At 39.5% G+C, this 14453-nt stretch overlaps 1 protein-coding gene across 7 annotated transcripts in view; it reads right to left on the bottom strand.

The window, feature by feature from the left end:
* Positions 1 to 9230: 9230 nt before the first annotated feature.
* Positions 9231 to 14453, bottom strand: part of ralgapb (Ral GTPase activating protein non-catalytic subunit beta) — a 58137-nt gene continuing 52914 nt past the window's right edge. For all 7 annotated transcript variants that reach the window (XM_069179664.1, XM_015364615.2, XM_015364617.2 and 4 more), the window contains 4 exons: positions 13999 to 14107; positions 13617 to 13695; positions 13279 to 13427; positions 9231 to 12498 (listed from right to left, as the gene is read on the bottom strand). In XM_069179664.1, coding sequence (XP_069035765.1) covers positions 12305 to 12498; positions 13279 to 13427; positions 13617 to 13695; positions 13999 to 14107 — 531 coding nt within the window. In that variant the 3' untranslated portion in view covers positions 9231 to 12304. The remainder of the gene's footprint in view (positions 12499 to 13278; positions 13428 to 13616; positions 13696 to 13998; positions 14108 to 14453) is intronic.

The raw sequence follows: 14453 nt of genomic DNA, 5'->3' as shown, positions 1-14453 counted from the left end.
CTTCTGAGACTAGCAGTTACTTTGGGATTCAGCAGTCTGAAAAACGCGTTTATTTCGGGCTGAAAAACACGTTTTGAAAAGTGTGCTGTTACTGCCCCATAAATTACATGGGGGTGACCAAACTTGCAGAAACATGTTTATTTCTGCAGAAAAACACGTTTTGACACTTTCTGCACACTGGGGTTAAGAGATGAGTCACTGGGCTCTTCTGAGCCTAACAGTTACATTGGAATTCAGCAGTCTGAAAAACGCGTTTATTTCGGGCTGAAAAACACGTTTTGAAAACTGTGGTGTTACTTCCCCATAAAATACATGGGGATGACCAAACTTGCAGAAACATGTTTATTTCTGCTGAAAAACACGTTTTGACACTTTCTGCACACTGGAGTTAAGAGATGAGTCAGTGGGCTCTTCTGAGCCTAGCAGTTACATTGGGATTCAGCAGTCTGAAAAAAACATGTTTATTTCGGGCTGAACAACACGTTTTGAAAAGTGTGCTGTTACTGCCCCATAAATTACATGGGGGTGACCAAACTTGCAGAAACATGTTTTTTTCTGCTGAAAAACACGTTTTGACACTTTCTGCACACTGGGGTTAAGAGATGAGTCAGTGGGCTCTTCTGAGCCTAGCAGTTACATTGGAATTCAGCAGTCTGAAAAACGCGTTTATTTCGGGCTGAAAAACACGTTTTAACATTTTCTGCACACTAGGGGTTAAGAGATGAGTCAGTGGGCTCTTCTGAGTCTAGCAGTTACTTTGGGATTCAGCAGTCTGAAAAACGCGTTTATTTCGGGCTGAACAACACGTTTTGCAAAGTGTGTTGTTACTGCCCCATAAATTACATGGGGCTGACCAAACTTGCAGAAGCATGTTTATTTCTGCTGAAAAACACGTTTTGACACTTTCTGCACACTGGAGATAAGGGATGAGTCAGTGGGCTCTTCTGAGCCTAGCAGTTACATTGGGATTCAGATGTCTGAAAAACGAGTTTATTTCGGGCTGAAAAACACGTTTTGAAAAGTGTGCTGTTACTGCCCCTTAAATTACATGGGGGTGACCAAACTTGCAGAAACATGTTTATTTCTGCTGAAAAACACGTTTTGACACTTTCTGCACACTGCGGTTAAGAGATGAGTCAGTGGGCTCTTATGAACCTCGCAGTTACATTGGGATTTAGCAGTCTGAAAAAACGCGTTTATTTCTGGGCTGAAAAACACGTTTTGAAAAGTGTGCTGTTACTGCCCCATAAACTACATGGGGGTGACAAAACTTGCAGAAACCTTTATTTCTGCTGAAAAACACGTTTTGACACATTCTGCAAACTGGGGTTAAGAGATGAGTCAGTGGGCTCTTCTGAGTCTAGCAGTTACATTGGAATTCAATTGTATGAAAAACGAGTTTATTTCGGGCTGAAAAACACGTTTTGAAAAGTGTGCTGTTACTGCCCCATAAATTACATGGGGGTGACCAAACTTGCAGAAACATGTTTATTTCTGCTGAAAAACACGTTTTGACACTTTCTGCACACTAGGGGCTTAGAGATGAGTCAGTGGGCTCCTCTGAGTCTAGCAGTTACTTTGGGATTTAGCAGTCTGAAAAAACGCATTTATTTCGGGGCTGAAAAATACGTTTTGAAAAGTGTGCTGTTACTGCCCCATAAATTACATGGGGGTGACCAAACTTGCAGAAACATGTTTATTTCTGCTGAAAAACACGTTTTGACACTTTCTGCACACTGGAGTTAAGGGATGAGTCAGTGGGCTCTTCTGAGCCTAGCACTTACATTGGAATTCAGCAGTCTGAAAAACGCGTTTATTTCGGACTGAAAAACACGTTTTGAAAAGTGTAGTGTTACTTCCCCATAAACTACATGGGGGTGACCAAACTTGCAGAAACATGTTTATTTCTGCTGAAAAACACCTTTTGACACTTTCTGCACACTGGGGTTAAGAGCTAAGTGTGTGGGCTCTTCTGAGCCTTGGAGTTACATAGGGATTCAGATGTCTGAAAAAACGCGTTTATTTCGGGCTGAAAAACACATTTTAAAAAGTGTGCTGTTACTGCCCTGTAATTTACATGGGGGTGATCAAACTTGCAGAAACATGTTTATTTCTGCTGAAAAACACATTTTGACACTTTCTGCACACTGGGTTTAAGAGATGAGTCAGTGGGCTCTTCTGAGCCTGGCAGTTACATTGGGATTCAGCAGTCTGAAAAAACACGTTTCTTTCGGACTGAAAAACACGTTTTGAAATGTGTGCTGTTACTGCCCCATAAATTACATGGGGGTGACCAAACTTGCAGAAACATGTTTATTTCTGCTGAAAAACACGTTTTGACAAGTGTGCTGTTACTGCCCCATAAATTACATGGGGGTGACCAAACTTGCAGAAACATGTTTATTTCTGCTGAAAAACACGTTTTGACACTTTCTACACACTAGGGGCTTAGAGATGAGTCAGTGGGCTCCTCTGAGTCTAGCAGTTACTTTGGGATTTAGCAGTCTGAAAAAACGCATTTATTTCGGGGCTGAAAAATACGTTTTGAAAAGTGTGCTGTTACTGCCCCATAAATTACATGGGGGTGACCAAACTTGCAGAAACATGTTTATTTCTGCTGAAAAACACGTTTTGACACTTTCTGCACACTGGAGTTAAGGGATGAGTCAGTGGGCTCTTCTGAGCCTAGCACTTACATTGGAATTCAGCAGTCTGAAAAACGCGTTTATTTCGGACTGAAAAACACGTTTTGAAAAGTGTAGTGTTACTTCCCCATAAACTACATGGGGGTGACCAAACTTGCAGAAACATGTTTATTTCTGCTGAAAAACACCTTTTGACACTTTCTGCACACTGGGGTTAAGAGCTAAGTGTGTGGGCTCTTCTGAGCCTTGGAGTTACATAGGGATTCAGATGTCTGAAAAAACGCGTTTATTTCGGGCTGAAAAACACATTTTAAAAAGTGTGCTGTTACTGCCCTGTAATTTACATGGGGGTGATCAAACTTGCAGAAACATGTTTATTTCTGCTGAAAAACACATTTTGACACTTTCTGCACACTGGGTTTAAGAGATGAGTCAGTGGGCTCTTCTGAGCCTGGCAGTTACATTGGGATTCAGCAGTCTGAAAAACGCGTTTATTTCGGACTGAAAAACACGTTTTGAAAAGTGTGCTGTTACTGCCCCATAAATTACATGGGGGTGACCAAACTTGCAGAAACATGTTTATTTCTGCTGAAAAACACGTTTTGACACTTTCTGCACACTGGGGTTAAGAGATGAGTCAGTGGGCTCTTCTGAGCCTAGCAGTTACATTGGAATTCAGCAGTCTGAAAAACGCGTTTATTTCGGGCTGAAAAACACGTTTTGAAAAGTGTGCTGTTACTACACCATAAATTACATGGGGGTGAACAAACTTGCAGAAACATGTTTATGTCTGCTGAAAACAACGTTTTGAGAAAATCTCAACACTGCTGTTAAGAGCTGACTCAGTATGTACTTCTGGACACAGCAACTGCGGTGCAGTGCCAAAGGTTTCCAAAACGCGTTTGTTTGAGCTGAAAACAATGTTTTGACAAAATCTCAACACTGCTGTTAACAGCTGACTCAGTATGCACTTCTGGACACACCAGTTACAGTGGGATGCCAAAGTTGCCAAAACGCATTTGTTTGAGCTGAAAACAATGTTTTGACAAAATCTCAACACTGCTGTTAAGAGCTGACTCAGTACGCACTTCTGGACACAGCAGTTACAGTGGGATGTGAAAATTCCCAAAATGCGTTTGTTTGAGCTGAAAACAACGTTTGACAAAATCTCAACATTTCTGATAATAGCTGACTTAAAAGCATTTCTTGCCACAACAACTACAGTGCGATGCCAAAGGTTGCCAAAACACAATTGTTTTAGCTGAAAACAACGTTTTGACAAAATCTCAACACTGCTGTTAAGAGCTGACTCAAATGCACTTCTGGCCACAGCAACACAGTGGGTTGCCAAAGGTTGCAGAAACGCGTTTGTTTGAGCTGAAAACAACGTTTTGACAAAATCTCAAAACTGCAGATAGGAGCTGACTAAAAAGCATTTCTGGCCACAGCAACTAAAATGGGATGCCAAATTTTTGCCAAAATGCATTTGTTTAAGCTGAAAAGAATGTTTTGACAAAATCTCAACACTGCTGTTAAGAGCTGACTCAAATGCACTTCTGGCCACAGCAACACAGTGGGTTGTCAAAGGTTGTAGAAACACGTTTCTTTGAGCTGAAAACAACGTTTTGACAAAATCTCAAAACTGCTGATAAGAGCTCACTAAAAATTATTTCTGGCCACAGCAACTACAGTGGGATGCCAAATTTTTGCCAAAATGCATTTGTTTAAGCTGAAAAGTACTTTTTGACACAATCTCAACAGTGCTGTTCAGAACTGACTCAGAATGCACTTCTGAACAAAGCAGTGACAGTGGGATGCCAAAGGTTGCCAAAACCCGTTTGTTTGAGCTGAAAACAACGTTTTGACAAAATCTCAGCACTGCTGTTGAGAGCTGACTCAACTGCACTTCTGGCCACAGCAACTACAGTAGGATGCCAAAGGTTGCCAAAAAGCGTTTGTTTGAGCTGAAAACAACGCTTTGACAAAATCTCAACACTGCTGTTAAGAGCTGACTCAGTATGTACTTCTGGCCACAGCAACTACGGTGCAATGCCAAAGTTTGCCAAAAAGCGTTTGTTTGAGCTGAAAAGAACGTTTTGACAAAATCTCAACACTGCTGATTAGAGCTGACTAAAAAGCATTTCTGGCCAGAGCAACTACAGTGCGATGCCAAAGGTTGCCAAAACGCGTTTGTTTGAGCTGAAAACAACGTTTTGACAAAATCTCAGCACTGCTGTTGAGAGCTGACTCAAATGCACTTCTGGCCACAGCAACTACAGTAGGATGCCAAAGTTTGCCAAAAAGCGTTTGTTTGAGCTGAAAACAACGTTTTGACAAAATCTCAGCACTGCTGTTGAGAGCTGACTCAACTGCACTTCTGGCCACAGCAACTACAGTAGGATGCCAAAGGTTGCCAAAAAGCGTTTGTTTGAGCTGAAAACAACGCTTTGACAAAATCTCAACATTGCTGATAAGAGCTGACTAAAAAGCATTTCTGGCCACAACAACTACAGTGGGATGCCAAAGGTTGCGAAAAAGCGTTTGTTTGAGCTGAAAACAACATTTTGACAAAATCTCAACACTGCTGTTAAGAGCTGACTCAGTATGTACTTCTGGCCACAGCAACTATGGTGCAATGCCAAAGTTTGCCAAAAAGTGTTTGTTTGAGCTGAAAACAACATTTTGACAAAATCTCAGCACTGCTGTTGAGAGCTGACTCAACTGCACTTCTGGCCACAGCAACTACAGTAGGATGCCAAAGGTTGCCAAAAAGTGTTTGTTTGAGCTGAAAACAACATTTTGACAAAATCTCAACACTGCTGATTAGTGCTGACTAAAAAGCATGTTTGGCCACAGCAACTACAGTGCGATGCCAAAGTTTGCCAAAACGCGTTTGTTTGAGCTGAAAACAATGTTTTGACAAAATCTCAACACTGCTGTTAAGAGCTGACTCAGTACACACTTCTGGACACAGGAGTTACAGTGGGATGCCAAAGATTGCCAAAATGCGTTTGTTTGAGCTGAAAACAACGTTTTGACAAAATCTCAACACTGCTGATAAGAGCTGACTAAAAAGCATTTCTGGCCACTGCAACAACTGTGCAATGCCAAAGGTTGCCAAAAAGCGTTCGTTTGAGCTGAAAACAACGTTTTGACAAAATCTCAACACTGCTTTTCAGAGCTGACTCAGTACGCACTTCTGGACACTGCAGTGACATGTGGGATGCCAAAGATTGCCAAAATGCGTTTGTTTGAGCTGAAAACAACGTTTTGATAAAATCTCAACACTACTGTTAAGAGCTGACTCAGTATGTACTTCTGGCCACAGCAACTATGGTGCAATGCCAAAGTTTGCCAAAAAGCGTTTGTTTGAGCTGAAAACAATGTTTTGAGAAAATCTCAACACTGCTGTTAAGAGCTGACTCAAAATGCACTTCTGGACAATGCAGTAACAGTGGGATGCCAAAGGTTGCCAAAACGCGTTTGTTTGAGCTGAAAACAACGTTTTGACAAAATCTCAACACTGCTGTTAAGAGGTGACTCAAATGCACTTCTGGCCACAGCAACTACGGTGGGATGCCAAAGATTGCCAAAACGCGTTTGTTTGAGCTGAAAACAACATTTTGACAAAATCTCAACACTGCTTTTCATAGCTGACTCAGTACGCACTTCTGGACACCGCAGTGACAGTGGGATGCCAAAGATTGCCAAAATGCGTTTGTTTGAGCTGAAAACAACGTTTTGATAAAATCTCAACACTGCTGTTAAGAGCTGACTCAGTATGTATTTCCGGCCATAGCAACTATGGTGCAATGCCAAAGTTTGCCAAAAAGCGTTTGTTTGAGCTGAAAACAATGTTTTGAGAAAATCTCAACACTGCTGTTAAGAGCTGACTCAAAATGCACTTCTGGCCACAGCAACTACGGTGGGATGCCAAAGGTTGCCAAAACGCGTTTGTTTTAGCTGAAAACAACGTTTTGACAAAATCTCAACACTGCTGTTAAGAGGTGACTCAAATGCACTTCTGGCCACAGCAACTACGTTGCAATGCCAAAGGTTGCCAAAAAGCGTTTGTTTGAGCTGAAAACAACGTTTTGACAAACTCTCAACAGTGCTCTTAAGAGCTGACTCAGTACGCACCCTTGGACACAGCAGTTACAGTGGGATGCAAAAGGTTGCCAAAACGCGTTTGTTTGAGCTGAAAACAACGTTTTGACAAAATCTCAACACTGCTGTTAAGAGCTGACTCAGTATGTACTTCTGGACACAACAGTTACAGTGGGATGCCAAAGGTTGCCAAAACGCGTTTGTTTGAGCTGAAAACAACGTTTTGACAAAATCTCAACACTGCTGTTAAGAGGTGACTCAAATGCACTTCTGGCCACAGCAACTACGGTGGGATGCCAAAGATTGCCAAAACGCGTTTGTTTGAGCTGAAAACAACGTTTTGACAAAATCTCAACACTGCTGATAAGAGCTGACTAAAAAGCATTTCTGGCCACTGCAACTACTGTGCAATGCCAAAGGTTGCCAAAAAGCGTTCGTTTGAGCTGAAAACAACGTTTTGACAAAATCTCAACACTGCTTTTCAGAGCTGACTCAGTACGCACTTCTGGACACCGCAGTGACAGTGGAATGCCAAAGATTGCCAAAATGCGTTTGTTTGAGCTGAAAACAACGTTTTGATAAAATCTCAACACTGCTGTTAAGAGCTGACTCCGTATGTATTTCCGGCCATAGTAACTATGGTGCAATGCCAAAGTTTGCCAAAAAGCGTTTGTTTGAGCTGAAAACAATGTTTTGAGAAAATCTCAACACTGCTGTTAAGAGCTGACTCAAAATGCACTTCTGGCCACAGCAACTACGGTGGGATGCCAAAGGTTGCCAAAACGCGTTTGTTTTAGCTGAAAACAACGTTTTGACAAAATCTCAACACTGCTGTTAAGAGGTGACTCAAATGCACTTCTGGCCACAGCAACTACGTTGCAATGCCAAAGGTTGCCAAAAAAGCGTTTGTTTGAGCTGAAAACAACGTTTTGACAAACTCTCAACAGTGCTCTTAAGAGCTGACTCAGTACGCACCCTTGGACACAGCAGTTACAGTGGGATGCAAAAGGTTGTCAAAACGTGTTTGTTTGAGCTGAAAACAACGTTTTGACAAAATCTCAGCCCTGCTGTTGAGAGCTGACTCAGTATGTACTTCTGGACACAACAGTTACAGTGGGATGCCAAAGGTTGCCAAAACGCGTTTGTTTGAGGTGAAAACAATGTTTTGACAAAATCTCAACACTGGTGCTAAAGTTTAATATTATAATATTTATTATATGTGTATGCGAGTGTGTGCATGCAGACACGTTCATGTTGGTTATTGAGAATTTCTGGGGTTCCTATGAGAAGAGTACTTGTAGGTGGTACTTGGATGCTTTGGTTTGATCAGGGGCGGTACTTGGTCCAAAAAGTTTGAAAACCAGTGTACTAGATGGACCAATTTTTCAGTTTTAGTGCAGATTAAACTAGTGCAGATTCTAACAAGCTGAACAAGCTCATCAGGAGAGCAAGCTCTGTCATTGGGTCTGGCCTAGACCCCCTGGAGGTAGTGGCTGAGAGGAGAATGGTGTCCAAACTAGAGGCCATCATGGACAACGTTTCCCATCCCCTCTATGACATGCTTGTAGAAATGAAGAGTACGTTCAGCAATAGACTGATTCAGTCTATCCACGGTGCAACAGGGAGCACTCCAGGAGGTCATTCTTGCCTTCTGCCACAAGACTGTACAACTCATCCACCTTGTTTTTGCGCAGAGGCAACATTGACAGTGACCTGTTTCTGGACTGAACAGTAAACTGATACATCTGTTCTTTTTCTTTTCCCTTTTAAAACTGTTTTTGTGCAAAATATGCCAAGGACCTGTGGAATACATTTATATTTATAGTCATATTGTGCAATATGACTTTTTTGTGTACTGTTCTGGTTTGTTCTGTTCTTTGTGTGTTCTGGACTGTGAGCAACGCATCTTAGTGCACTTCTCACTGTACTGATTGTATTGTAATATTATTTTATCATTGATTACACTGTCTGTCTTAAGCTGCTGTTGCACTGCAATTTCCCTCAAGGGATCAATAAAGTATCTATCTAGATTACTTTTTTCTAAAACCTTAGGTTGTCTATGTTGCAAATCCTACAATATAGAACTATATAATCATTTTTCCCCATTTGCATTGTAAAACCCCTAAAGAAATAATCATTTATTATGCAATAAAGCTTTTACTGACTGTACTGCAAACTCACAGGTACAAACAGGTAAATGGTCATGCAGAAAACTAAGAACACCCCTGCCACACCAGAGCTGTGCAGCCAACTGTGTAGTTTCCTGGGGAACACAGATCACAATTGGATGATAGAGCTCAAACTAGCGACGACTGGGTCACAAACTGACTTGTACAATTTTGTGCTAATTTTAACTGAGACAAAAACAATAAAATCAGAAAAGTTATTACTTCAGTAATAACCAAGAGTTCAAATACAATAAAAACATCAGAAATAGGGGTTTAGTGTTGGTGTAGAAAGACAAAATCCACAATGCCATTCTGTATGACAAGAAGTTCTTTAAAATTTTATTCAATACATGTGTTACATTCAATATCCAATGTGTTTCATTTGGGCACATATATAATTGGCATAAATACAAACAAGCTTTTTTGTGCCTTTCCTAATGAATAAAGAGATACAGACAAATGAAATATACTTCACATCTTTATATTTACAGATAGTCCTCCATTTCTATACATCTCAAGTTAAAGCCTGCAATATTTACAGAGAACATATGAATTATTTTTATAGGAACATAACAGAAAAAAACTACGTTTATGCAATATGCTGAGATTAAGATTGTACATGATATTTTCTGACACACATGACAACTTTAATATTATAGCTCAGTCTAAAGCCATATGTGCATGACCAAAGTGGAACACATTCCGTTTCAAATATACTTTTGTTTCTTCAGAAGATAATTCAACAGTCTAAAGTTTCACATTTTACTCTCACTAAGCATAGAAAACCTTACTGAATATAATTGCCTTTAACTAGATTTAGTGTTTGACTTATCCAGCAATTTGAAACCACCTTAAAACAGTATAAAAACTTCAACTGTATACTTCCAGTCAGAGAAAGCTTTTGCATAATGGAAATACCAGCTCCACACCCTCACAATGGCCAAAAGCTCCAAAATTGTGAACAATAATTGAATCTCAATGTTCTAACTTCTCTTTTTAAGAACATTAGGTGGAATCTGGGTAGGAACACCAAGAACACTTTCTGCTTTCTAGGTATAACACAGCATATTTGGAACACACAAGAGAAAGACTTGACAATGTTGACATAAAATCCACTGGGGGGTCATACAGACATAACCAACAGAACAGGTTCAGGAGAGGGATTCCAGCATGGTAAAGGCAGTGCTACTGATGGTCATGTTGGTGACAGCTCCACAAAATATTTATCCAAATACGATTTAAGCCCTTGAATATTTTATAAATCCTTTGTAATTATAATTCCGGATTATAAATCCACATGACAAAATTTAAATACTTCACTTCACTCAGGCCCTTTGTCTGAATAGCTCATGAAGTATGAAAAGCACAGGTTTTCTTCCTGACACTTTGCATGAATGGTTCTGTAAATATACACTACATCATTCATCATTTAACCTTGTAGGATGCTATAAGTGAACTGCTTTTGTCTTTTAAGTACATAATCAAGTTGAAGTGCCAGTGGTAACAGGATAAAAAGAAGTTTCTCAATACACTTGCAAAAAAGCAGTTAAATTTAATAATTTAAAACTGAACAAAATGCAGTTCATAGATATATTAAAGTGATCACATTTTTTAAAGCACCAGCAACATCATTCATATATGTTCTGAATCAATGTGAACAATGTCTGTTAACACGTCTACAAATGTAACTGTTGTTAAAGCATATGCAACGTGCAGACCCTAAGTGAAAAGATTTAAAAGCTGTTTCAATCTTAACACATTAAAAACAACAACAGAACACCGTGGCTATGTTAACAAAAGATACGAGTGACAAACAGCATAATCAGGAAGGGATGTTTCTGTGGTGAAATGGACTATTAGGATCATCTAAGCTCAAAACAGGGGGGTTTCAAAGCTCATAGGTAACAGTATTAAAGGAAAGATCAAATTGGTCAATGAAAAAAATAAAAAAGCAAAACATGGTCTTGACGGCCTGAAACAGGTACTGAGGGGTGATGCATTACCTGATTTTAACTGTTCCTAAACTATGGAAGGAGCATTCCCACATCAAAAAAAATATTGCTACTCTTCTTACTCAGGATCTGAGCAGACATAAGAAGGAAGAAGGAAGACTTGGGTTGCTTGCATTGAAATGCTGTCCACTTTGTTAGTACTAATCGACAAACAACTGTCAACGACTGTGAATAATAAAAATGATACAGTGTCATAGTCTGACAGTTCCTGAACAAAATAATGTGTCTGTTCTGCTCCTTGGTAAGCAACGTGATTATTGAATATCACTGGGTAAGATAGGAGATCCATAATTCCAGAAATAAATAAGTATTTTTATCGGTCAGAAAAGGTATTTTTTTATCTTAACTGGGAAATCAGATCAAGACAAGGGAATACCTGGCCTTTGCAGCTCTGTGCAATGAGTTCACACCTTCTGACTTATTTGGTGTTTGGTTTTTTCAGTACACATTTTTCAACTAAAATGGAATAGGATCCCTGAAAGGCAGGTTTCCTTTTTTAAAATGTGCACTGAATACCATATAAGGCTGGAAATTATTTCAGATAAACAACCTGAGAAAATCAACAGAGCTGAAGAAAAATTCCATCTGTCTGAAACCATTTTTAAAAATAGGACACATTAATGACTAGAAGGTCACATTGTGTTAAAAAAAATAAAGTCCTAAAGATGACTTGGTGTGGTGTCTCATCTCATGACCTTGTAAGAGGAAGAAAACATTAACACTGTACCATTAGATGTATATTAGTAATTGTGAATGGTCAAGGCCCTTTTTATATTTACAGGGACACTCTGAATGTGTTTACATGTTGTTCCATTTATGCTAGACAAACAAAAATGACAAAACAGACAAAATTACAGTAATCAAGAATGTCAAGCAAAGGACAGACCTATGCAGGAACTGCTCCATGAATAACAATAAGATAAGATGACCAACAGCAGGACTGAACTGGATTCTTTGGGAAAAGTGACAATGCTTGACTTCTGTACAAATGATTTGGTCCTAAAAGGCCACTTGAAAGGTTGTGTGGAATTGCACTATTTGACTAACAAAACCCTGCAACATTGTCCAATTTTTATTTTTACTATTGTTTGTTGATGTTTTCTGTGTTCAAATGAAGCTATCAAGCTGTTAATTCTCACCCTATCGAGTACTGTGACGATTACAGATTGAAGGTCCTCCGTGTAGGGATCTGGTTAGGATTAAGATCCCGGGACCAGGACATTAAGTTGGCTGGCATGGCCGTGATGGTGTGCCTTTTTTTCCTATGGAACACATTGTTTATCTCTGCATTCAAAACGCACAACCACCAAGTAGTGATAAAATTAAGAGTTTAAAAATCTAGAAAGAAACTGAGCTGTCCATTTTGTCCGTGTCATGGATTCAGATTTTTTAACCCCACCTCCTGGAACAGTGAGGTGTAGAACTCGGGCTCAAGTTGCTTGTTGCGATATTTATTGACAATCTCAGCTATTTTCTGTTTTCTCCGTACATGGGGTGGATTGTAAGAATCGCTCTCCAGCCTCTTCCTTCGGCAAACATTAATCACGGTCTGTCGGACCAAAAAGCCTGAAAAAAAGCCAGAACAAATAAATGTATAGAAACAGGTTATTTTTTTCATGCTAGTGTAAATTTTAATTAATATTAGCTTCAGTTTCCAGAGAAAAAGAAACTTTCGGGATTATAATGAATTATTGGCAATAAGTGCTGATTTGAATTCAGCATATTGACTCCCAAAATGGTTTTGCTGACAAATACTACTTATATATTAATTCAGCATACAGATCATTTTTGAATATTTCTAAGGAGAAATGTCTGTTGCTTAACCCGTACTTATTTGATCGTACATCACCACTGAATCTCATCAAGAAGATCATTTGTCAATGGGACCAACATCAGTGCCTGTGTTTATTACCCATCTCTCATGGAAACAGTTCAAATTTCTGCTGATTCTCTGTTTTGTGTGCGACCACTACGTTCTGAACAGAAAAATGCTCAACAGTGAGGCATCATTTAAAATTATCAATGCAAGTTCAAAAAGTCAAAGGATTAATGTTGTTATGAGACTATATTTCTCATTTGCTTACAGTGACTAGTGAGCAAAAAGGGACACTTTCATGTCACAATTCGCAAACTCTCACTTTCGCCTGGGCCTGTGGCAACATGGTGACCATACAGTAGTTTCTCAAAATTCATGGTTTCATACTTCATTCACAATTTTGCGATACTTATTTTGTTATCGAGTTATAACGGTCTGAAAATTGGGACTGCAATTCCCCTTTAAAAGAAGTCAGTAAGGTAATTTGTTCTGTATATTGGTCCAGCATTTCCAACTCCTGATGCTCTCACCCAAAGCTCTCCTGCTAATGACCATGCCATCCACCAGAGGAATAACCATGCTGAACTTTCCCACAGCTCCATGTAGCTTAATCCGAAACAGGCCAGTCTTCAAAGGGTGAATAAAAATAACAGGGACATCTTTTTCTGACATGGTTGGCCTACAAAGAAAGACAGAGAAGAGGGATGAAAAGAGTGTGTTAGCCATCAAAAGACCTGCACTTCAACAGTGGTTCTCAATGGTAATGCACTGAGGCAATGAAACACCCTCCTGTGTATACTATTGCAGTTCAGGGAACAGTAGACCCATTTGGTTCACTTTTTCCAAGTCTCCAAAGGGAATGGGATACCTGAGTGAAGTGCTGCTGTTCATTGTTGCCTCCACTCCAGTGCTTGTATCTGCCAAGAGGTCTGAAAGAGGGAAGTTTTCTGGAAAAAAAAACAGACTCTGCATGACAGGGTACAGAAAACTGATCACAATAACCAAAGGAGTGAATGAGTAATGAGTAAGAAATAGAAAATGAAATAAGTTACCTTTGCATGATTTGCAGAACAAACATTTGAGTTCCTAAAAGCATTCAGTTTCATTGTAAATATACAATGAAGGAAGCTATCAAATATTCCATATACTTAACATCTATTAAAGATTCTAGAGTATCTGAATATTTAGCCAAGCTTGTATTCACTCTGGATCTCTGGATAAGAAATAAGTAAAAAAAAACTTAATTTTACCAATGTCATCATAGCGCTCCACCCAGACAACAAACACTTTGGTTTCTGGGCCCAGTGGGGGCACTGTCCGTCCTGGAGGCATCTTCTTGGATTTCACTGTGGGACTCAGCTAATGCAAACATACAGTATTTTCAAAACAGCTTCTAACACCAATAAGACAACATCACTGCACTGGATTTTTCTTCTGCAGGGAGCAACATTTTTGGACTTCTTTGGGGAGTTAGATCAGATATTTTAAATTACGTACTTTTCACTTTGCATACTTAAATACATTTTATAAAACCCTGCCTTAAGCATGAATTATGGGATTTCTGGTGATACTAAGCACAAGTATTTTTATAATCAATGAAAAGAATATAAACCCTATTAGCACTGACACAATTAAACTACATTTATTGTAAACGGACAAGCGATTACAGTGGTGACCACTCAATAAGTACATAAATCACTAAAAC

This window comes from Lepisosteus oculatus, chromosome 16 (assembly GCF_040954835.1).
Source record: "Lepisosteus oculatus isolate fLepOcu1 chromosome 16, fLepOcu1.hap2, whole genome shotgun sequence".
NCBI classification, from domain to species: domain Eukaryota; kingdom Metazoa; phylum Chordata; class Actinopteri; order Semionotiformes; family Lepisosteidae; genus Lepisosteus; species Lepisosteus oculatus.
The sequence above is the reverse complement of the archived record's forward strand: the minus strand, read 5'-3'. Positions and strand labels throughout refer to the sequence as shown.